This window comes from Stegostoma tigrinum, chromosome 1 (genome assembly GCF_030684315.1).
Source record: "Stegostoma tigrinum isolate sSteTig4 chromosome 1, sSteTig4.hap1, whole genome shotgun sequence".
NCBI lineage: Eukaryota > Metazoa > Chordata > Chondrichthyes > Orectolobiformes > Stegostomatidae > Stegostoma > Stegostoma tigrinum.
Genome location: NC_081354.1, coordinates 152,603,222 through 152,628,779, shown reverse-complemented (window position 1 = coordinate 152,628,779; position 25,558 = coordinate 152,603,222). Strand labels below are relative to the sequence as shown.

General features: G+C 41.3%; 1 protein-coding gene across 2 annotated transcripts in view; it reads right to left on the bottom strand.

Annotated features, from left to right (window-relative positions):
- The window catches only part of fech (ferrochelatase), a 50,912-nt gene that overhangs the window by 24,514 nt on the left and 840 nt on the right, over nt 1–25,558 (bottom strand). The window contains exons 2-5 of one of the 2 annotated variants that reach the window (XM_048547024.2): nt 20,133–20,247; nt 9,476–9,595; nt 7,690–7,838; nt 795–929 (exon numbers count right to left, since the gene is read on the bottom strand). In XM_048547024.2, coding sequence (XP_048402981.1) covers nt 795–929; nt 7,690–7,838; nt 9,476–9,595; nt 20,133–20,247 — 519 coding nt within the window. Of the gene's footprint in view, nt 1–794; nt 930–7,689; nt 7,839–9,475; nt 9,596–12,497; nt 12,587–20,132; nt 20,248–25,558 lie in introns of those variants that run through there. The other variant, XM_059649530.1, reaches the window with a different exon arrangement.

Genomic DNA, 25,558 nt, shown 5'->3' with positions numbered 1-25,558 from the left:
GAGCATCCGGAGGAAACCCATGCAGACACAGGGAGAATGTGCAAACTCCACAGACAGCTGCCCAAGGCTGGAATCGAACCTAGGTCCCTGGCTCTGTGGGGCAGTAGTGTTAACCACTGAGCCACCACGCGGACCACTAATTCCTGAACCAGCTGAATTTACCTTAAAGAATACTCTTTCTCCTGTGCTGTATTATTCTTGTTCTCAGCATCTCCTTTTGCCTGAGGTGTGGTGATCCTCAGGATAAACTCAGCATCAGTCGTCTCTCTCTCTCTGACGACAGAGCAGACCCTATGGTTCTCCGGGACCAAAACAACTTTACCTTTAGTAGTTTGAAAGTCAAATATTTATAATACAAAAGTCAACCAAAAGTTAGAACTTGCACAAAGGTAGAACAAACTAAATATGGAGCACATTGTCTGTCTTCACCAACTCAACTCTAGTCCAATAAAAATATTTCAGCAAAAACAAAAATAGCTTTTACTATGGAATGTAGCTTTACATCGGGTTTTTTGAATGCAGGCATGTGAATTCAAATTAACCTGGGCCGGTGGTTCAGAAGTGTTTTTGTAGCCATTAAGCAAGGGAACGTTTACCATCAAGCATATCAGCGTATAGCTGTTAGCAGACTGAAACATTTGCATCCTGCCCTTATGGAAAGGAAGTGGGAAAAGGTGGAAACCAGTAAAGAATTCCTTCAGTAAAGGATAAATCTTAAAGTTAGCCTTATATTACTTAACCTTTAAAATTTTAGTTAACAGCATTATTCGCTTTAGACACTTGTACTGCAATACCTGTGGTAGAACAGCTGTACTGAGGATACTGTGTAAAAGCTACTGCCCGCTCAATCCCATCTCTCTCCATTTCTTCCACCGCTTCTTCTGTTAGAGGATGAACATATCGAAAACCAATATAAAATTTGTGCGGTGCTAAAAAAAAGACAACAAACAATTTGATGATTATTTCCATGTGATGTAGCTGGAAATGGAACAGGGTTCTCACATAATTCAAAGTCCCAGCCATTGCAAAGAGCTGGCTGCATGACACTTTTTTTAGAATAACTTCTAAAAAAAAGTGAAGTAGACAAAAAAAACAAGTAACTATACACCAGTTAGCTTACGAACTATTACTGGGAAAATGTTAGAGGTTGCTTAAAGAATATAACAGCACATCATTTAGAAATAATAAAATCAAGCAGTGTCAGTATGGCTTCATGAAGAGAAAATCATGCCTGCTAAGTTTATTACCATTCGTTGAGGACATAATAAGGAGGTGAGATAAAGGAAAAGCAATGGGTACAATGTATTCAGATGTTCAGATATAGGATAGCGTACCACACATTAGATTATTTTAAATACTCTACTGGAGGTAGTATATTAGCATGGATAGAGGATTAATTAAATAACAGTTGTCAAAAGGGGGGCATTTCCAGGATGGCAACCCCCAACTAGTGGAGTACTACAGGCATCAGTCCTGGGACCACAATTATTTACATCATATTCATAATTTGGCATCAGGAAACTGAATAAACTGTGGCCAAATTTGGGGATGACAGAAAATAACGGAAGTCTGTACCAATAACATCAGAAACGTGCCTGGAACTGCAATTGCCTTTCAGACCATCCATAGGTATATGCATAATACACAAGATGCCTTAGAAACATTTGCATCTTATGCGCATAATTCTGGTCTTCAATCACTGTCCCTTTGCCCTCTTGTTTGCTGCTCCACTCACCTCCCTTGGATTCCCACTTCTTCCACTTCTACCCTGCTCCCTCATAAGGAACAGTAAAAGAAACATGGTGGTGCAAGGCTCGAGTGGGACAGAGGCACAGAGAATTTGAATTGAATAGATTTGAAACATTTGAAAACAAATACTTATTGGCCCTATTCTTTGATAGAAGCAGTTACCTGTGGAGTCACTGCTAGTAACAAAGGCATTATGACTGTACGGGCGCTGAGCACAATCCTACCGTTAGAGTTGGCAGCTGCAGCAAACACTGCCTTCAAGTTTATGCAGGGTGGAAGGCTCAAAATTAAGCACAGCTTAAAACCAAAGCCAAATGCACTGAGGTTGCAGAGAAAACCAACAGGGCCTAACTATTGGTTTTCAATATACTTTTGATGAAATATTGAAGAAGATCAAATATTGCATGTTAAAAAATACTTCAACAATAACCATCGATATCAATTTTAGAAACTACAAACTAGGAAGGAAAATGTTAGTATCAGCCACTTGCAGACTGATGGGACAAGCTGCTGGAACTTCCAGAGGGAGAATACTCCTAATGACTGTCAAGACTGCCCCATTGGAGCTGTACCTATTTGCGATTATTATTTTGTACCAACAGTCACCCTGTTCAGTCATTTTCCTTGTAACTAAAGCTGTCTGTTCATTCAATGGAATTCCAAATTCCGAGAACACTTCAGGTTGAGGGCACTCTTGTATTTCTCAAATGAGTAATGTTTCCAAAATGAATTTCTGTACAGAATGGTGCATATAGAAAATAATACAAATATGAAGTTTTAACAGAGATAGTAAGAACTGCCGATGCTGGAATCAGAGATAATAGAGATAACATGGAGATGGAGGAACACAGCAGGCTAGGCAGCATCAGAGGAGCAGAAAAGTTTACGTTTTGGGATGGGACCCTTCTTCAGAAATGGGGCCAACGTTTCTAAACTGGACGTTATCACAATCTTTCACAATCCCCATAAACATTAACTAGTTCATATGCTGCAGACCAAATCCCATCCTACATAAGTTCCCACTTACAGATTAATTTAGGATATCTGGTCAGCATGGACAAATGGAAACAAGGGGTATGATTCTGTGCTGTACAAGTCTATGAATGCTCACACCTCCCTACAAAAACTTTTTCTTCAAAACATTCACTTATGAGAGTTGATAAGGGAGAGCTAGTGGGTCTGGTTTACAGCACCTTTCAAAAGGTTTTCAATAGTGCTCCACATAAGAGATTAGCATGGAAAATTAAAGTACATGTGTTTGGGTCTAGATGGATAGAGAACAGGTTGGCACACAGGAAACAAACAGGAGGAATATTATGGTATTTTTCCAAGCAGTATTGAGTGACTCATGGGATATACAAGGATCAGTGCTTGGAACCCAGCTGTTCACAATAAATATTAATGATTTAGATGAGGGAACTAAATGTAATATCTCTGTATTTGCAGACAACACAAACCTGGGTGGGAGAAGAGATGTGAAGAGATGGAGAGATGGAGAGATGTTTCAGTGTGATGTGGACAAGTTGACAGAGTGGGCACATGCATGACAACTGAAATATATAGCGTTGCTAGATCAAGGCTATCCCCTTTGGTAGCAGCAACAGTAAAGGCAAACTATTAGAATAGCAATAGATTGTGAAACAGGAAACTGCAACTAGATCAAGATGCTATCACATACCAGTTGCTGAAAAAAAATAGTTACATTAGGTGGTGAAGGAGGCAAATAGTATGCTGGCCTGCAACAGAATTTGAGGATAGGAGCAGGGATGTCTTGCAGCAATTGTAAAGGATGTTGGTGTGGCCACACTTGGAGTGCTGTGCAGTTTTTGCCTTATGTGAGAGAATGGACATTCTGGCTATGGAAGAAGAGGCTCATCAAAACCTTTAAAATTCTAACAGGTTTAAACTCAGTAAATTCAAAATGGATACTCTGCTCGACCGGGAAGTCCACAAATAGGGGTCACGGTCTAAGGATAATTGAGTAGTCATTGAGGACTGATACAAGGTGAAATTTCTTACCTAGAAAGTGGTGAGCCTATGGAATTCTCTGCTACTAAAATGTGATTGAAGCCAAAACATTGAATGTTTTGAAGTAGTAATTCGATATAGTTCTTAGGGCTAAAGAGATCACAGATTAAGGGGAGAAAGCAGGAATAGGGTACGGGAGGTGGATGAATGGGCTCAAAAGGACCGAATGTCTCACTGCTACTCCCATTTTCCTTTCTTTCTACGAATTACAACATTTTGTCCTAGTCTTCCTGCCAATGCAAGTTCCCACAAAAATACACACACAGTCTCCAAGATTATAGTGATCAGATTCTTCCAGTCAATGCAGCCTTTCAATTCCACGTACACATCTACAGCCGAGTACCCGACTCCATGCACCCTGCCATCTATTTCATCAGGAGCACAGCCTTACTTCTACCATGTGAATTTCCTCCTCTATTCAAATAAAATCCTCTATATCCACTTTTTTAAAAAATCTATTTTCTCTCTGCAAATTGCCTTGGGGAGTCATATGAAAATAAAATTTTAAAAATTGAATAATCTTCTCCAGCAGACACTAAGGAATTTCTCTCCATTTCAAAAACTTCAAGTTACTGGTTATACATAAAACCTAACAGATCGTTTTCAAATGTCAAACACTTATTTGAACAGATAGAATTACACATGAGAGCAATGTAGACAAACCACCAAAACATAACCTAGCTACTCATATCTTATCAGTTCAGAAATACAGTCGGTTAAGTTACTGGCCTGCCCCAGGTTATCTGTCTAACCACAATATGACACAAGTAAGAGGATGGGACTGGGATAAGAGATAAGTGTGTTTCTTCAGTTGATTGTAAAAATCTTAAGCCGAACAGTCTGAAGTTTAGGTTATCTGACTTGCCAGGAAAATGAAATTGCAAAACAGAAGGCGTACAATGCATTCAAGATATTGAAACACGTAGATTCAACCTGTTGAGATCCAAACAACCATTTTTGGACCAAACCACAGTCATCATTCAAGAAACTGTACATAAATATTTAACTCCTTTTACTCCAATCTCTCCCTCCCCATTTTTCAAAGTCAGTGTTGCAAAATGTAAAGCTTGGTTGAATGTGGGCAATCTAACCAATTTACAACTGAATCAGGAGGAACAGACCACTCAGTCCATCAAGCGTGCTCTATCATTCAAAACAACCGTACACATTCCCACCTACTTCTGAATACATTTTATCTTACTGCTCATTAACAATCTACTTACCTCTGTCTTCGAAACTTCCAAAAAATTCTCAACCCTCTAAGAAAATCTCTCCTCACAATCAACATGGACAACACATTATTTTGAAACAGTTACCTCAGTTTTAGATTCGTCCACAAAAAGAAATATTTCCACATTCACGCTATCAAGATCCCTCAGGATCTTTCATGGTCTAAATCAAGACACCTCTAAACTCCAATGGATTCAAGTCTAGCATGTCTAAACTTTTCACATAAGACAACCTGCTCATTCCAGACAGTAGTTTAGTATACTTTCTCTGAAGTGCTTCCCACCTACTTTTTGTCCATCCTTTAACAAAAGGAATACTTGATCCATCTATATGAACTAACCCTTCACATGTTCTGCACAAGGGCACCCAGATTCCTCTGCATCTGAGAGATCTGCAATTGCTACAATTGAGATGATCTGCTTTTTTATTCCTAACTTCTTCAGCAATAGCTTTGAACATGTTCTCTAAAACAGCTTTTAAGCCAACTGACCTGTAGCTTCCAATTTTGTCTCGTTACCTTTTTGAAAAAGGAAGTCATATTTGCTATCCTCCCATCTAATGGAGTTTGCTTTCATCTCTCGGGAATTTTGGAAAATTAGATCAAATACTTTAACTATCTTGCTTGCCACTTTAAGGCATTAGGATAAAGTTCATCAGGACCATGGGACTTCTCAGCTGGCACCTTTAGCAATTTGCTCGGGATAACTTTCCTATTGATCATAATATTCTTCTTTCTCTCTTAATTCCCAATTTCTGGGATAATATTTATGTTCTTTATAGTGAAGACTGACACCTGTATCATTTTATCTACCATCTAATTTCCATTATTAATCCCCCAGACATATCTGACATAGGAACTCACTTTGATAACTTTTCTTAAAATATCTAGAAACCTTTACTGGTACTGTATTTTTTCGCTAGTTTTTATCTTATACTATACATTTTTCTGAGCTGCCACCTGCTTTTGTTTAATTATATGCTATTTATACAAGTTTGACACTATCCTTAACTTTATGTTAACCGCTGTGTCTTTAGTGACCTATCCCTTGACTAAACTTGCCAGTTCAATTCAGCTACACTTTCATGTCCTAAGAACTGCTGTTATTTAAGTTTAAAATTCTGGTCTTGGACCTACTTCCCTTATCAAATTTAATGCAAAGTTCAATTATATTAATTATAGTTGCTGTTGTCCAGGAGTGCCTGCACGGTGAGTTTATTAATGAATCCTTCCTTGCTGAAAAATACTTTGACAGCTGCTATTGTGACTGCTCACGAATGAGTCTAAGAAACCACCCCAAAAACATTCTATAATGTCCTAATCCAAGTAATTTGGCGATTGATTTTCAATTACTCGGATCAATCAATTCCATATGATTGTAACTTCATCTATCCAATAAACGCCCATTATTTCTTTCTTTACATTCCATCTTACCAGTGGTTGCCGCTAAAGCGCCTCTCACAAATAACTTCTGCAATATATAATTTCTAACTTTTACCCAAATTACTTCTACGTCATGGTTTCCTGAATTTAGGACGCCCTTTCTATTCTGCTAATGTCATCATTTAATTATCAGAACTACCCCTATACACTACGACCAGCCCTTCCTCTCTTCCCTGCCTCTTTGACCTGATACAACTCGTCCATCTTCCTTCTCACCTATCCACTCCCACCCTTCCCATTGACCAACCTCTCCAACCCCCGACCTACATTCACCTATCACCCCCCCACCCCCCAGGCCTGCTTCCCCACTTCTATGCATTTCTGAGCTCCTTTCCCCCTGCCCAGTCCTACTGAAGGGTTAGACCTGAAACAACGATTTTCCTGCTCCTCTAATAATGCCTGACCTGCTGTGCTCCTCCAGCTCCACCTTCTATCAATTCTTACCCCTACATTTTTCTGGCTTCCTGTCTTCAACATGGCATGTCTCCTTCAATACTCATATCTCAATGTATGTCATCCCACAGTTGTGTGTCTGTAATGGTTAGCAGATGGTTTTTATTTATTTCCATGTCTGTCAGTTCATTAGATTTAATTTTGAATGAAGAGTTCATTCAGACATAGAAAAATAATAAAAAGGACAAAATTAAAGACTAACTTTTAGCAGTATCCGTTGCCTCACCTCAATTTTGTCTTCTCTATCCCTTTCTATTATGGCCATCTTATAATTATGATATATTCGAAGCTTGATCTTTGCCACCTCTATTTGGTTTAAAACCCTTTCTACCCCCTAGCTAGAACAAGATACAGTCTGTCCAAAAGATACAGTCTTCACTTTCCACAGTATTGGAATCTATTTCGACCGTACCAGTCTTCTAGAGATTATTACTTTTGCGGTTCCACTTGGTAATTTGGTGCCTCATTCTTCATATTGACTATACAGAACCTTGTTTCTTGGCCTGCCTATGTCGTTGGTACCTACACAAGACAAAACGACAAGAGCTTCTGCCTTCCAGCTTTAAGACCCTTTCCAACTGATACACTACCCAAAACCTGAAAGCAGACAGGCAAGACAGCAATATGGACTTTCACTTTTCTCTGTAGAAAAGAACAATACAGAAACAGGTGCTGAGACAAATACCTGTAATGTAAACTATGGGCCTCTGGATAGATTAAAAATGACAACACACTCATAATTTAGTGATTATACTACTCTTGCTGTGAAATATAAGTTGAAGCAATACCTGTCTCTGGTGACAATTCATCAAGTAGCTTCACCATGCCATCTCCCTGCTTGGCAGTCCACATTTTAATTGGAGACCCTCCACCAATCCGGTGATACTGTTCCTGGATCTTGGGAGTACGTCGTTTTGCAATAAAAGGAGCAAGTTTGCTGAAAGAAAAATTGCAGAAATTAAGTTACTCTTCCTCCTGAATTTCATTGAATAATAGTAAATCATTTATTGTCAAATGTAAAAAAAAAATGAAAAGCATGTACCTTCGCTCTACATAAATGGCACCATTCACATTAAGTTAGAGTAAGAAATAAAAGATAACTTAATTCAGTCCAATTTTCCTTTCCACTGCCACAATCCCACTCAGGGCTTTTCAGCCCTGACCATGCTTCTGCCAGAGTCTCCCCCTTCATTCCTCCCTCTTGAAGTAGCTCAGTCTCACATTCCAGAAGGAAGTATGGGCAACAGCTCTCTACTGCTCGGTTATCGAAGTTACATGTTGATGATTGGAGTTACCTTTCTACAAAGAAATAATGAACTGATATTTTTAGTTCCCCTTTCTGGGATGTATCCCATTATTATCAATGGAGTCAACAGATTTGCAAATATGTAGCGTACATTGGGAGCAGTCAAACAAGTTAAGTCCTCGAAAAGAGGACTCAGCTCCTTTACAAAAAAATCACACTGCTCATCAAAACTTGAGGAAATTAAACTTAAGTGCTAAAACACTGATCAAATATCTTTCTTTAATGGATTAGGAAGATTATGTTAACAGTTAGCACCAAACATTCGTTGCTGGTGGACTATGGTCCTTCTAGGAGGTAGTCTCATGACCCTATGTATGACAAACACTTTGTACTGGAATCAAAATTCATGCAACAAATGAATTTTGACTCCAGTGTAAAATCTACGTAGGCTGTAGATCAAGTGACCCACCCCCAACAGCTTTCTGTGGTGCTAAATTCAACAGGGTGTCCACCCTCTAAGTGAAGAAAAGTTCCCTCATCTCAGTCTGAAACGGCCTGCATCACGTCCTGAGACGATGATCTCCTAGTTCTGGACACCCAACCAGAGGAAACGTCCTCCCTCGATTTAATCTATTGTACTTAGAATATTCGGCTTGAATACCCACCCGATTCAATTATGTGCCTCTAATAGAAACTTCAATCTTTTACTTCTTAAAAACATTTCATCAACATATTTTTAATCAGTCATTTCTTTCCTTGCCAGATACAGCCAGGCTGCTGTCAATATGATCAAGAACAAAGCTGCATGACACAAACAGATATAAGAGATGACAACAGCAAAGAAAAGGAGTGTGAAATACACATTTGTAACACTGTTAGAGAAAGGTGAATTCTGACTAGAAATTGCGACAAATACCACTTCTGCATACATAAAAAAGAAATTGAGATTTAATTTGGTACTCTATGAAGAAAGTCATCAACAAACACAGGTAGACCCCATATACACTCCATTGCAAAGGAAAACTGGACGTGAAGTAATCCCAGCTCAACGGACTCGAGTTCAAATAACAAGCAGGAAAACACAACAGTGCTTCATCGGTGGCTGTACCAGCAGGGTAATGAAATGTCTGCGGAAAAACAACGAACCAGCTCAGCAAGCCAATCAACCACAAACATCCACAACCCGAGCTCCAATTCTACTGTAAAACCTTAGAGATTTAATTCCATTAGTCAAGTTATTTTTTCAACATGAACTCATTTTGTTTTTAGGTCAACATTTGTAAAAGCTCTTAAAGTGAGGTTAATTCTTAATCATTTTTCAGTTTTACCTTTGAGCTGGAAGTGGAATCAGGTCTTTATCTGTGAAAAGTCGTAGTAAGAAATCATGAACATCATCTAACGTTTCAGGTCCTCCCATGTTCAGCATAAGAATGCCAGTCTTAGGTTTCCTGATCAAATGGGAGGATAAGATGATATTGGATGAGCACAGCAATACATTATGTTCAAGAATTTGCTCAATTATAAAATTCTTCTAGCACAGGAGGCGGCCCACTGAGATTCATCTAAGGCTACAAGACATAGGTGCAGCAATTATCTATTTGACCCATCAAGTCTGTTCCACTCTTCAAATAAGATCATGGCTGATCTAGTAATCCTCAACTCTAATTTCCTGCCTTATCCTCTGACTGATTAAAAATCTGTCCACACATTTCTCTTGCAGAGAGCCACTTTGCTGGTCCCACTATCTTTGTCTTGCAAATTTTCACACATGAAATGCTTGATCAATTCCTAACGGAAGAGATAGTTGAAGTCGTGCCCATCATCTTTAAGGTAGTGCATTCCAAATCCAATTCACTTGCTGCATTGAAAAAAAATTGATCGCTCTGGGTACTTTTGCTAATCACTTTAAATCTGTGCCCTCTGGTCTCTATTCCTGCCACAAAATACTTTTTTTCCCTATCCACTTGGTTCAGCTATCTCATGATTCTGAACCTCTATCAAACCCCTGGTCAACCTGGTGTTTGCCAAGAACAAACCTAGCTTCTTGAATCTATACAACTAACTCTTGATCTCTCCTGTTGGTACCATTTTTCTAAGTCTTTTCTGCACCTTTCCTCATGAATTTACAGCCTTTAAAGTGCATAATTCTGAATTCAACACAATAGCCAGCTGAGACTAAACCAGTATTTGACCAATTCTTCACTTCTGCTATCCTGCCACCTTGAATAACTTGGGCACACATAACTCAAGGTCTCACTAACCCCAAACATCATTTAGAACTGTATCCTTTAGTTTCTACTTCCTCGCCTCATTCTTCCTACCAAAGCATATTTGCAAATACTTATCTGCATGAAATTTTACCTGCCACTTGCCTCTTCCCCAGCCTGTCAATGGCCTTTGGCAGTGTACCAGTATATTCCTTAAGCATTCACACTGGTCCACACTTCCAATCTACAAATCAGAGACGTCAAGTTGCACGTTGAGACTCTTTGCTGGCAAGCCTATTGCAAAACTCCAGATTATAAGAATCTGCAACCTTGCATAGATGGGGCAGTTAGGAAAAAAACTGAAAACCACTGAATCTTATAAATTAAATAAATTCATTTTGACACAACAGCTGTTCACTATATAAAAACACTACTTCATGAGCTTCATCTTAAATTACAGCCTAAAATCGGTCATATTAATGCAGTACTGGTCTCCTTTGTTCAGCACTGTCATTGGAATACAATAGACAGAAGAATTGTTCATACGGCTGATAAACGTCTCACGCTCAGCTGTGACAGCAGCCAGCCAATGCCAACCAGATCCAGTCAGCAAAAACAGGGATCCATATACAAAATAGCTTTGTCATTGTAATAAAATTAAATGCTGCACGAGGGGTGCTGTCATGAGGTACATATTTTATTAAATGTTTCCCTGAAAAGTATGAACACACTGTCAGCAACTGCTAGGGTCAGACATCGGAGGGGCTGTCTTGTCAATGTGTGATCACTGCACACATTTTCACAGTTAACATCCATAATCCCAAAGCACCTCTCATCTGAGAGAAACAGCTAACTAAGTCACTCCATATGATATGGACCCTGACAACTGGGGCGACACAGTGGCTCAGTGGTTAGCACTACTGCCTCACAACGCCAGGAACCCAGGTTCGATTCCACCCTCAGGCAACTGTCTGTGTGGAGTTTGCACATTCTCCCTGTGTCTGCGTGGGTCTCCTCCGGGTGCTCCGGTTTCCTCCCACAGTCCAAACGTGTGCAGCTGGGTGGATTGGTCATGCTAAATTGTGTTCAGGGGTGTGTAGATTAGGGAGATGGGTCTGGGTGGGATGCTCAAGGGTCAGTGTGGACTTCTTGAGCCAAAGCGTCTATTTCCACACTATAGGGATTCTGAGAACATTCAGGCAATACTGCTGAAGATTTGTGCTTCAGAAATACTCATGCCTCTTGCCAAATTATTCCTGTGCAGTGACAACACTGGAATCTACCAATTTCAAAAACTGCCCAGCCACGTCCCGTACACAAAAAGGAGGACAAACCCAAGTGGGCCAAATACCACCTCATCAGTTTACTCTCAAATCACCAGCAAAATAATGGAAGGTGTCATTGACAGCGCCATCAAACAGCACTTGATTAATCATTCACTGATATAACCAGGTGTAGTGCTGAGCGAACACAGCAGGCCAAGCAGCAAAGGAGCAGGAAAGCTGACATTTCAGGCCCAGACCTTCATTCACTGATGTTCAGTCTGGGATCTGCTAGGTTCACTCAGTTCCTAACCTCATAGCAGCTTTGGACAAAACTGCCCAACACCAGAGGGAAGGTGTGTGACCTAACATCAAGGTCACATTTATCACGTGTAACAATAAGAAGCCCCAATAAAACTGGAGTAAATGGGAATGGAGGAAACTCAGTACCAAGCACAAAGGTAGTTGGCTGTAGTTGCTGGAGGTCAATCAGCTCAGCCACATTAAACAGCCTAAACGGACAAGACCACAAGAGTTCCTCATTGTAGCATGCTAGAACCCAAATCAGCGAATTGATCATGATCAATATCCCCAGTTATACATGGGGACATTGCAAATATCAGTCCCTTTATGTTAGCCTGCAAGCATGCTGTGCCAAACTTTATAAAAGATAAAGGGGTGCGCACACAAAAATAAATTATCCCCACACCCACTATAAAGAATGTTAAGTGAGATAGAACTGTGTGTCATTACAAACGTGTGGAAAATGACAAAGGTTTCTCGAATATATCCCCAATTGACATAGGTAAGTAATAGGAGGCCAATAGAGATACTTGGTGGAAATAATAGGTAATGCTGGAGGAACAGGAAAATAAGTTTACCATAGTTTATTCTCTAGATGCAACTGGATAATTGTGAACGAAAATCCCAACCATCTGACGTGACTCCAAAGTGCGAAGGTGAGAGCGAATAACTTTTTTCTGGGGCAGACACAGAAGGCAAAGTGTGGTTGGGAGGGGGAAGGGGAATGTAGGTGGAGAACTATGTAAGGAAGTGATAGGATAGCCTTATCTGTAATTGACACATAGGTATACTGAAGCCTCATGGGATGATGAGATTATACACGCAGTTGTGAAAGGGTGTGGACAGTTTAAGGGAGGACTGAAACGTTAACTACTTGTTTCACAGATAACATGCAACAGCAGGCCAACTTTCAACAGTGTAAATCGACAAAAGAAGTCTGCTTTGTTTTTTGAGGGTGAGCTAAATGACTGTTTTGGCTCTGTATTAAAAGCTTTATATCAGCACAATTTTACTTCAATTGCTTTTCTCTTCCGTAACTCAGGTCAGTAATACATGGGCATAACCCCATGGGCAAACCCAGAAAGACATCAATAAATTATTTGAGATAATGGGAACTGCTGAAATGCTGAACAACTGAACGCTGCCACCCAGGTGGACAGTGTTGTTAAGAAGGCGTATGGTGTGTTAGCTTTCATTCACAGAGGGATTGACTTCAAGACCCATAAAGTTATGTTCCAGCTATACAAAAGCCTGGTTCGGCCACATCTGGAGTATTGTGTCCAGTTCTGGTCACCTCATTACAGGAAGGATGTGGAAGCATTGGAAAAGGTGCAAAAGAGATTTACCAGGATGTTGCCTGGAATGGAGGGAAGCTCTTACGAGGAAAGGTGGAGGGAGCCAGGGCTTTTCTCTTTAGAACAACGAAGGATGAGAGGTGACTTGATAGAGGTGGACAAAATGATCAGCGTGTAGATAGAGTGGACAACCAGAGACTTTTTCCTCGGGTAGAGGTAGCTACTATGAGGGGACATAGTTTTAAAGTGAGTGGAGGTAGATATAGGGGGGACATCAGAGGTACGTTCTTTACTCAGAGAGTGGCCGGGGCGTGGAATGCATTGCTGGAGAGGGTAGTGGAGTCGACCTCATCAGGGGCATTTAGGCGACTATTAGATAGGCATATGGATGATAGTATAACGTAGTGGTGGAGGTTAGATAGACCTTAGGTTTAGGATAAAAGTTTGGCACAACATAGTGGGCCGAAGGGCCTGTACTGTGCTGTACTACTCTATGTTCTATGTTCTAAAGAGTCAGAGAGTACAGAAACAGGCCGTTCAGCCCAACTCATCCATGCTGACCAGGTTTGCTACACTCACCTAGATCCATTTGCTTGTAGAACATAGAACAGAGAACAATACAGCGCAGAACAGGCCCTTCGGCCCTCGATGTTGCGCCGGCCTGTGAACTAATCTAAGCCCCTCCCCCTACACTATCCCATCATTATCCATATGCTTTTCCAAGGACTGTTTAAATGCCCCTAATGTGGCTGAGTTAACTATATTGGCAGGCAGGTCGTTCCACGCCCTTACCACTCTCTGAGTAAAGAACCTGCCTCTGACATCTGTCTTAAATCTATCACCCCTCAATTTGTAGCTATGCCCCCTCGTACAAGCCGAAGTCATCATTCTCAGATGTGTTTGGCGCATATCCCTCTGGACTTTACCTATCCATATACCAGTCTTAATGTCTTTTAAATGTCATAATTGTACCCACCTCTACCACTTCCTCTAGCAGTTTGTTCCGTATATGCACCACATGCTTTCCGAAAAAGTGGCCCCTAAGGTCACTTTTAAATTTTTCCTTTCTCACCTTCATGCTGAGCCCTCTAGTTTTGGATTCACCTATCCTGGGGAAAAGATCTTAGCTATTCACCTTATCTATATCCCTTATGATGTTATAAACATCTATAGGGTCACCCCTCAGCTTCTGATGCTCCAGCGTATCTAGCATCTCCTTGTCACCCAACCCTCCTGTCTCAGTAACAAAATTTTTACACCCTTTTCAGTTTAATGACATCCTTCCTATAGTCAGACAATCAGAATTATATGCAGTACTCCAAATGTGGCCTTACCAACGTCTTGTACAGCTGTAACATAATGTCCCAACTCTTGCATTTAGTGTTCTGATCGATGAAGGCAAACATCCCAGATGCCTTCTTCACCACCCTGTCTATCTGTGATGCCACTTTCAAGAAACTTTGTAGATGTGCCGCTAAGTCTCTCTGTTCTACAACAGTCCCCAGGGCCCTACCATTAACTGAGATAATGGGAACTGCAGATGCTGGAGAATCCAAGACAATAAAATGTGAGGCTGGATGAACACAGCAGGCCAAGCAGCATCTCAGGAGCACAAAAGCTGGTGTTTCGGGCCTAGACCCTTCATCAGAGAGGGGGATGGAGTGAGGGTTCTGGAATAAATAGGGAGAGGGGGAGGCGGACCGAAGATGGAGAGAAAAGAAGATAGGTGGAGAGGAAAGTATAGGTGGGGAGGTAGGGAGGGGATAGGTCAGTCCAGGGAAGACGGACAGGTCAAGGAGGTGGGATGAGGTTAGTAGGTAGGAGATGGAGGTGCGGCTTGGGGTGGGAGGAAGGGATGGTTGAGAGGAAGAACCGGTTAGGGAGGCAGAGACAGGTTGGACTGGTTTTGGGATGCAGTGGGGGGGCGGGGGCGGGGGGGGGGGGGGGGGGGGAGAAGAGCTGGGCTGGTTGTGTGGTGCAGTGGGGGGGAGGGGACGAACTAGGCTGGTTTAGGGATGCAGTAGGGGAAGGGGAGTTTTTGAAACTGGTGAAGTCCACATTGATACCATATGGCTGCAGGGTTCCCAGGCGGAATATGAGTTGCTGTTCCTGCAACCTTCGGGTGGCATCATTGTGGCACTGCAGGAGGCCCATGATGGACATGTCATCTAGAGAATGGGAGGAGGAGTGGAAATGGTTTGCGACTGGGAGGTGCAGTTGTTTGTTGCGAACTGAGCGGACGTGTTCTGCAAAGCGGTCTCCAAGCCTCCGCTTGGTTTCCCCAATGTAGACGAAGCCGCACCGGGTACAATGGATGCAGTATACCACAATGGCAGATGTGCAGGTGAACCTCTGCTTAATGTGGAATGTCATCTTGGGGCCTGCGATAGGGGTGAGGGAGGAGGTGTGGGGACAAGTGTAGCATTTCCTGCGGTTGCAGGGGAAGGTGCCGGGTGTGGTGGGGTTGGAGGGCAGTGTGGAGCGAACAAGGGAGTCACGGAGAGAGTGGTCTCTCCGGAAAGCAGACAGGGGAGGGGATGGAAAAATGTCTTGGGTGGTGGGGTCGGATTGTAAATGGCGGAAGTGTCGGAGGATGATGCGTTGTATCCGGAGGTTGGTAGGGTGGTGTGTGAGAACGAGGGGGGTCCTCTTAGGGCGGTTGTGGCGGGGGCAGGGTGTGAGGGATGTGTTGCGGGAAATACGGGAGACGCGGTCAAGGGCGTTCTCGATCACTGTGGGGGGAAAGTTGCAGTCCTTGAAGAACTTGGACATCTGGGATGTGCGGGAGTGGAATGTCTTGTCGTGGGAGCAGATGCGGCGGAGGCGGAGGAATTGGGAATAGGGGATGGAATTTTTGCAGGAGGGTGGGTGGGAGGAGGTGTATTCTAGGTAGCTGTGGGAGTCGGTGGGCTTGAAATGGACATCAGTTACAAGCTGGTTGCCTGAGATGGAGACTGAGAGGTCCAGGAAGGTGAGGGATGTGCTGGAGATGGCCCAGGTGAACTGAAGGTTGGGGTGGAAGGTGTTGGTGAAGTGGATGAACTGTTCGAGCTCCTCTGGGGAGCAAGAGGCGGCGCCGATACAGTCATCAATGTACCGGAGGAAGAGGTGGGGTTTGGGGCCTGTGTAGGTGCGGAAGAGGGACTGTTCCACGTAACCTACAAAGAGGCAGGCATAGCTGGGGCCCATGCGGGTGCCCATGGCCACCGCCTTAGTTTATTTGACTTTTCTTTTAGCATCATAAAATATAGGAGCAGAAGACGACTATTTTGTCCCTTGAGTCATTTCCATCATTCAATATGATCATGGCTGAGCAATAAATTCAATACCCTATCCAGCTTTCTCCCCATATCTGTTGATGACTCTAGGCCTAACAACTATAACTCGATCTTTCCAAAACGTCTTCCATGTTTGGATACAACAGTTTCTGGTGGCAGTGAATTCCTTAGGCTCACCACTGTGTGTGAAGAAATTCCACATCTCTGTTGTAAAAGGCCTACCCCTCATTCTTAGACTTGGGCTCCTGGTTGTGGACTCCCCTGTCAGAGAATATCGTTCTGCATCTAACCTGTCTAATCACCCCTACTTCATTTTTCTAACCTGTCCAGTCTATCCACACACACAGTCCTACCAATCAGAAATAAGCCAGATCAACTCAGATGTGATGGTGCTTGCGGGGGGAAAGAGGTTGTTGATAAAACACACATTACGTGCAGTAACTACCCTATTTTCATCACATCAAAATTTGAACAGTACTGGGCTACCACCATATGAGACTGATGACCACAATTACATGTGGTATCACCATACAAATGTCCCATAAGAATCAAGAGCTTTGAACTGATGAAAATATCTTTTAACAGGTCAATTTCAATTTCCATCCATGCACATTACAGCAGTTTACAGTCTACAGATGCAAATAAGCTGCTGAATACAAGGTCTACTCTGTTTATTTGACAATTAAGTAATGTTACATATGAATATCAGCTTCAATGTAGTGCCAGGAATAAAGGCCAGACATTTGAACAACTGACCAACTGAATTGAGGAGAAGTGGAGTTGCAGTGGTAATGTCACCAGACAGCGTCATAGAATAATACCTGTGGTGCATGGGGGCAAGTGAGGGAGTTGACCTCAGGGTACTCAAAATTGACCAATGAAGATTTCTAGCATCAGGTGAAACACAGGCAAGGGAAGATTCTGTTTTTCAAAAATATCTTTCTTTGAATGAGGGCTTCACTGGCGGAGTCAGCATTTACTGTTTGTTCCCAGTTGCCCTTGAGAGGATTGTGGTGAGCAGCCTTCTTGAATTATTGCAGTCCATTTGGTATAGATAGACTTGCAATGCCATTAGGGAAAGAGTTCTAGGGTTCTGACCCAGTGACCTGATGGAACAGTGATAGATTTCCAAGTTAGGATAATGAGTTGCTTAGAGGAGAACTTGCAAGTGGTGGCACTCCCATGGATATCCACACACGGCTAGACAGTAATAGATGTATGTTTGGAAGGTGCTATCTAAGGAACTTTGGTGAATTTCTGCAGTGCATCTTAGCGATGGCTCACAATGCACAGAGCACTATCACAAAGGTAAATGAATGGTAGGACATTCACCAAAAACAATCAAGCGGGCTAACGTGTTCTAGATGGTGTCCATGTTTTGTTAACGTTGTTAGAGCTCCATTTGTCCGGGCAGGTGGGGAGTATTACATCATGGTCATGATTTCATGAATTACATAACTTGCTTGAATTGTTCACTCCTGCTCCTACTTACATTTAAACGTCTGGACAAACAAACAATGTGCCAAGTAAAATGGGGAACTTAAGCAATACTGATTTAACTCTTTGATTTAATTATTTAAGAGCAGTAAACTTCAAGTTTATCAGTTCATATTTCCATATCCAACCTGCTCCAAATTTCAATGATTCCACACCAGGTGCCTCTAGCAGTGAATTTGAAAATGCTGTTGTGACAGTCCTGCTCAAGAAGGGAAAAAAAGATAGAAAAGCAACAGCCTAGAATCTGCCTTTGGGAAAATGTTTAAGGAAGAAATAGCTGGGCATTTAGAAAAGCTCAATGTCATCGCAGTCACATGATCTTGTGAAAGGGAAAGTTAACTTTGATGAACTGCCTAGAGTTCTTTGAGGATATAACAAGTAGAACTGACAAAGGGGTAGCAGGAGGTGTAGTGCATTTGGATTTTCAGAAGGCATTTGAGAAGTTGCCACATAAAAGGTTATGACACAACATACGACCTGACAGTACAGGGTGTATAACTTTGGCACAGATTGGGGATTGGTTAACTCAGAATTGGGATGAAATGGTTCTTTATCAAGTTGGAAAGACGTAACAAGTGGAGTGCCACAACTGTCAGTCCTGGGGCCACAATTATGTACTCTGTGTTAATGACTCAGAGAAGGGGGCAGTGTGCAATGTAATCAAATTTACAGGAACACAAAAACAGGTCATTGAATTGTGTTCAGAACATAAAGAAACTGCAAGGGGATACAGACAAGATGATTAGGTCGTAAATACTGGCAAGATGAAGTGTAATGCAGTCACGCACTTTGGTAGCAAGGATCAAGTGGCAAGCTATTATTTAAAAGACAGACAGACTCCAAAAATAGTACAGCACAGGGAGATCTTGGCGTTCTACTGAATGAAACACAAAAGATTAGCGTGCAGGTGCAGCAAGAAATTAAGAAGGACAATGGAATTTGGCCTTTATTGCAAGGGTATCAGAATTTACAAACAGAGCGCTTTGTTATAACTTGACATCGGGATGGTGAGGCTGCATCTTGAATATGGGGTACAATTTTAGTCCCTACATTTAAAAAGTGATACATTGGAGGCTGTTCAAAATAGATTCATTAGTTTGATTCGTAAGATTAAGGGGTTGACTGATTAAGAATGGTGAACAAGTTAGGCCTTAATTAGTTAGAGTTGAGAAAAATTAGGGGTGATCTTATTCGAACATACAAGATTCTGAGAGGGTTTGACAGGGCAGATGTAGAGGACATATTTTCATTGTGGGGGTGGGGGGAGGATCTTGAACCCATTTGTAATCTTGAACTAAGGGCAGCATGCTGGCTCAGTGGGTATCATTGTTGCCTCACAGTACCACTGTCTAGAGGTCAATTCCATTCTGGGGTGGCTGCCTGCGAGGAGTTTTTACCTTCTCCACATGTTTGCGTGGGTTTCCTCCAGGTGCTCCAGTTGTTCAGGAACGTGTAGGCTAGATGGATTAGCCATGGGAAATGCAGGGTTACAAGGAAAGGGTGGGATGCTCTTCAGAGAGTTGGCATGGAATCGATGGGCTCAATGGCCTGCTTCCACACTGTAGGGATTCTATGATTGTAGGGGACATAATTAGAGAATAAGGTGTCACTCATTTAAAAGAGATGCAAAATGGGTAGTGAATGTCACAAACTCTCTATAGTGAGTTTTGGAGGCTGGACCAACTGAAGTACTTAGAGGTGGTAGACAGTTTTGAAACACTGGGGAGTTGAAGACTATGCTCAGTCACAAAGAAAGTAATGAAGCTTGGGGAATATTAACCACTGTCTTGTTAAATTGCCGCGCAGCCTGGAGGGGCAGAATGGCTTAATCCTGCTCCCATTTCTTATGTTCTGATGTTTCTATTCAATGTGGAGGAAAAGCTTACAAAAATCAAGTTGGGCCATTTCAGTGAGTGATGTTGTTGAGGAACATTGAAAAAGTTAACTATCCGAAAGAGGTTCACTTGTTGACAGTTTTAAGAAGTACTTTAAAGACTGGACATTTGAGATGCTAATTAAAAAATGGATGCAGCAATTTCCCTCTCTTCCCACCCAAAGCTGATTTAGAGTTACAGAGATTATAGAGTGAAAACATACCCTTCAGTCAAACCAACAGTTTTGCACAGTTAAAATTTCAATTTACCTTGTGTCGAGTTGAGGCTTTTCTTTTATATCAGCTCTCTGCCCAGTTGCGGCTGAGGTTGAATGCCAGTGCCATGGGACACAAGGGTACATTTTGTTGGAGTTGTTCTTCATGGCTGCACAAAAAAAACAGAATGCTTTTTCATATTATCAGACAATTTAAGTAATGCAAAATATACTCTGCAAGCATGCTAGGTGAAACAAACCACTGTTCCAACAGTTCACTGTAAAGTCACAGAATCATAATAGTGCAGGCGGAGGCCATTGGGTCCATCATAACTCTATTATCTAGGGCCAGTCTCCTGATGTTTCCCCATTTTCCTACACATCATTACTATTCAAATAACCATCTAATGCTCTCTTGAATGTCTCAATTGAACCTGCCTCCACCACATTTCCAGGCAGTGAGTTCCACAGCCTGACAACTTACTGTATAAAAAAGCTTTTTCCCCCTCACATTACCCTTGCTTCATTTGAGCCTCATTTTAACTTTATGCCCCCTCATTCTTGCTTCTTTTACAAGTAAGAACAGTCTCACCCAATCTACTCTGTCTAGTCCATTTATCGTTTTAAAAACCTCAAATCAGATCACCTTTTAGCTTGCTTCTCTTCAGGTAAAAGAGACCCAATTATTTCAACCTATCTCATAGCTTTCTCATATCTGGAACCATCCTAGTAAAATCATCTCTGCACTCACTCCAATGAGTCTGTATCCTTCCTATAGTGTAGTATCCACAACCGTACACAATACTCCAGCTAAGGTCTAACAAGTGTCTTGTACAACATCACCTCCTTGGTCTTGTACTTTATGCCTTTAGTAATAAAGGTAAGAACACCGTATGCTTTATTCACTCTTCTCTTCACTAGTCCCTCCACCTTCAATGACCCATGCACATATACGTTCAGGTCCACCTGCCCCCAAACCTCCTTTACAACTGCACTCCTACTTTGTATTGACTTTTACAGTGTTCTTCCAACATCACACTGAAATAACGAGGCCGGTATCCTGTCAGCAAGTCACCCTTTACTTACATATGGGCATCACTCTAGTGACAGAGTTTCTTCCTCTGTCACAATGGGCTAGACAGCATCCTATTCCTTTGTAAAGACAAATGTAAATCATACATTTAATACATCAGTCAGTAAATTCTAATTTTAGTTTCTCATTGCCCCTATTCCTTTTACTGTTCATTCCTGGAGGTGATGCAGCATTTTCACAATCTCACTGTCTTGACATGAAGTCAGATCAGACCAAATTACTTAACCTTAAATATCTGTTCTGTTTTTAAATCTGTTGATAAGGCAAATTTTAGGTATCAAGTTTTTGGCAAACATAATCTAAAATATCACTGCTCAAAAGAAAGACAATCTACAATCCAAATACAACTCAGCTGCCAACATATTACAGGCATTGTTATTTGAGCAATGGTTTGTTGCTATAAAAAGCAGCATCTATTTTCATACAATACTCAATTTACTTACTCACACTGAAGAACATAGTAATAAAGGACTGTGCAAGTAAATTCACAAAGTAGCTACTCTGATGCTTTCATTGCCAACTTCCAATCTTCCATAAACTTAAGATCATCCAGAAATCTGCTGCCTGGATCTTGCACACAACAGTTCTATGTTCCCAAATACATCATATTAACATTTTCGGCTTTGCACTCGAATCTATCTTTGGCTTTGAACTTCCAGATTTCAGTTTTTTCCCAGCTTTACTCCTTGATAAATACACTTGCCTCAAACTCTCGCCTTTTTCATTTCCGCTTTCTTGACCTCACTGTCGGCAGTCAAAATCTCCAGAACAAATTTCTGAAATTCCCTCCACCGACCTCTCTCACTTCCTTCAAAGCCCTCCTTAGAAGCTCTCTCTTTGCTCAAGCTTGTGGTCATCTGTCCTGTAGGTGCTGCAGGTGCCATTATTCACCCTCCTAATGTCCAAAGTCCCAAATACTCCTTCACCAGGTATAACTATGCATTATCTCTACTTCTTTCAACTTTATATTACATATTTATTTTTCACAATGTAATCCCTTTTAAATTGCATGACCACATTACAGAATATCTTCCACTGTCCACAAATAGGATTGTAAGTTTTCCATCACTTAGTGCTTATTTATTACTCTGTCCTCTGCTGTATGCACTATTTGAGTTAAACTCAATGGCAGTTTGAGGCACAATTACAGTTTCTAAAATTTAACATTAAGTTAAATAACTTAAAAATCATAATCACAATCTCCAGCCCATCTGTTCATGCAACAGCCATTGATGATTCTACCATTCCCTTTTACAGCTCTCCTTGTCCTACCTCTGATTTCTTCACACTAACATATCGTTTCAACTTGCACCCCCATTCCCTTTGTCATATATTTCTTGCTTTCTACACTACAAAGAACTTTCCTTTTGTTCTACACAGCATTATTCAAGTTACTCACTTGACAATTCGACTTCTGTCATATTTAATTTTATTCTCTCATAAATTCCCACCTCTGATTTTGCAAATGCCTCTCTGAAACTGTGGTAAACTTCAGAGCTGATCAGCCAGGACAGAACTAACATGAAATCAGACTGCCCAAACCTTCCCTGAATGAGATATTACCCCAACAGATCTCCCTGATTGATGAAGTCTTTATTCTACCAAGAATACATTTACCCTCAACCTTTTTTGGCACAGACCTGTACAAGCTTGGAGTTACAATTCTGTTCAGCCCAAAGGAACAACTTAAAGCATGTCTATTGTAAAATGCATTTAATGATGCCATAAAATAGTTCATTACTGATTTATGCTTGAAAATAGTTAATTGCTAAAGCGTCCTGTGGTCTGCAATGTCTCTAGCATTTTAGGCTAGAACTGCAGCCAATTTGCTCAGAGTAGATCCCAGAAATAGCAAGTGAAAGAAATGTCTGGTTAATCTGTTAATGGCAAGAATAGGCAGCAGTAAAAATGCCTTATTAAAAATGTTCATGCATGAACTCACTTTTTCTGCACATTATGCCACAGGATATTTTGTGTACACCCAGCTGGGCAGACAAGATTTTGTTTTAATATTTCAACAATTTTGGATGGGATTTTTGTTCAAACAGAACCTCTAAGAAACAGGATAATAAAATGTGAGGCTGGATGAACACAGCAGGCCAAGCAGCATCTCAGGAGCACAAAAGCTGACGTTTCGGGCCTAGACTCTGTGCTCCTGAGATGCTGCTTGGCCTGCTGTGTTCATCCAGCCTCACATTTTATTATCTTGGAATCTCCAGCATCTGCAGTTCCCATTATCTCTAAGAAACAGGAACAGGTGTAGACCATTCAGTTCCTCAAGCACATTCCACCATCAATAGGATCATCACCAATCTGACATTGCTCACTTCCATGTTCCTGCCCCTTTCCCTTAACCCTTGATTCCTCCACTGATCAAAAATGTATCTCTGCCTTAAATATACATAAAGATCCTGCCCCCACAGATTTCTGTAATGAACTTCAAAACTCAAACTTCAGAGAAGGAAGGGATTCCTCCTTGGTCTTAAGTCTTAATTGGTGCCCCTTGATTCTGAGACTCTACCCTCAGGTCTTAAGACTCTCCATGAGGACAGACCTCCTCCGTCTTTACCCTGTCAAGCCACTTAAGAATCCTACATGTTTCAATGAGGTCACCGCTCATTCTATGCTCCCATGAATGTAGTCTCAACCTGTCTAATATTTGCTCATGAGGCAATCACTCCAGACCAGGGATCATTCTAGTGAGCCTTCTCTGCACTCTCCAATGAAATGATATATTTCCTTCAATAAGGGAAAGTGATCACAGTACTCCAGTTTTGGTCTTACCAGGATCTTGTACAGCTGCACTAAGATTTCACTACATTTACACTTCAAACTACTTTAATTGAAGACTATCCTTCCATTGGCCTCCCTGATTGCCTGTTGCACCCGTGTGCTAGTTTTGTGTTTCATGCACAAGGAACACACACACACACACACCTCAGCCCAACCCCAGTCCCTTTGTGTTACATCTTTCTTCAGTTTCACACCATTTAAATAATATTCTGTTCATTTGTTATCTCTTTCAAAATTTGTATTTCCTCACATTATACTCCATTTGTAACTATTTGCCCACTTATCAATATCTCTCTTTAAATTGTCTGTACCTCCTCAACTTCCTTTCTACTATTTTAGTGTCACCTGTAAATATGGTTGCAGTATATTCACTGCCTTCTTCCAAGTCATTAATATATACTGTAAACAGTAGGGGTCCCAGCACTGATCACTTTAGAAGCCCACTCATCACAATCACCAACCTGAAACGAACCCCTTATCCCCACTCATTTCCTGCTCCTGAGTCAATCCTCTATCCATGCCAATATGCTGCCTCCAGCACCATGGGCTGTTACATCTTAACCTTGTGTGAAGTACCTTATTGAACCGACCTACAATATGATCAAAAGATAAAGTGTGGAGCTGGACGAACACAGCAGGCCAAGTAGCATCTTAGGAGCACAAAAGCTGACGTTTCGGGCCTAAACCCTTCAGTTATTTCTTAAATTGCACATTTTACCAAGTGAAATGTAACTACAAAAATCAAAGTCTGAAGCAGAATTAAGTTTCCTCAGCAGCACCAAATCTTGCTGATCAGGTTCTTATGTGAAAGGACAAATCATTGTGGATTACTTGCAGCTCTTTTGAATGCCAGGGACAGTAAGCCAAGGAGGAAACAAAAATAAACCAGGAAGCAATTACAACTAAGACTCAAGACGTGTATTAAATAAAATTGAGGGGGAAATAAAAGCATCTGAAAAGGTCATCCACCTGAAACATATGTTTCTTTACAGGTGTCATCAGACATAATGAATGCTTGCTGTATTTTCCAACCCTACAGTATTTTGTTTGAAAACAAATTCATTAATTTATTGACAGCCTCAAAACAAAAAAAATTAAATCTAGAGATGAGCAAGAGAAATGTCTGCTGCAAATCAGGTTTAAGTTACCTGAAGTAGAGGGTGTTTCCAGAAATACCTTTAAGGAATTGGCAAATTGAGAACCTGCATATAGGTTCATGGAAAAATTGCAAGGTTGTACGTAGGACGTGGAAAAAAATTACTCTCTGAAAGCTAGCTGAGCCAAGTAGCCATTTTCCTGTAGCATGTTTTGATGATTCCCTGAAATGAATTTTACATTTGGTTGCACAATGACCACTGCTTCAGGTCCTTTAGAAGCAGGAGGAGTGGACCAAATTAGTCCCACAATTTGTCACACCAATTCTTTTGGACTTTAGCTTCAACATTTATCACCCTTAATATCCTTAGCTTAAAAGTTATGAATTTACAAAAACTGATTTAGCCTCCATAGATTTTTGTGATGGTGATGGAGAAGAGGAGGGTGGGTGTAGAGAGAAGAGGAATCAATCCCTTTTGCAACTTTCTGACCTCATCAGT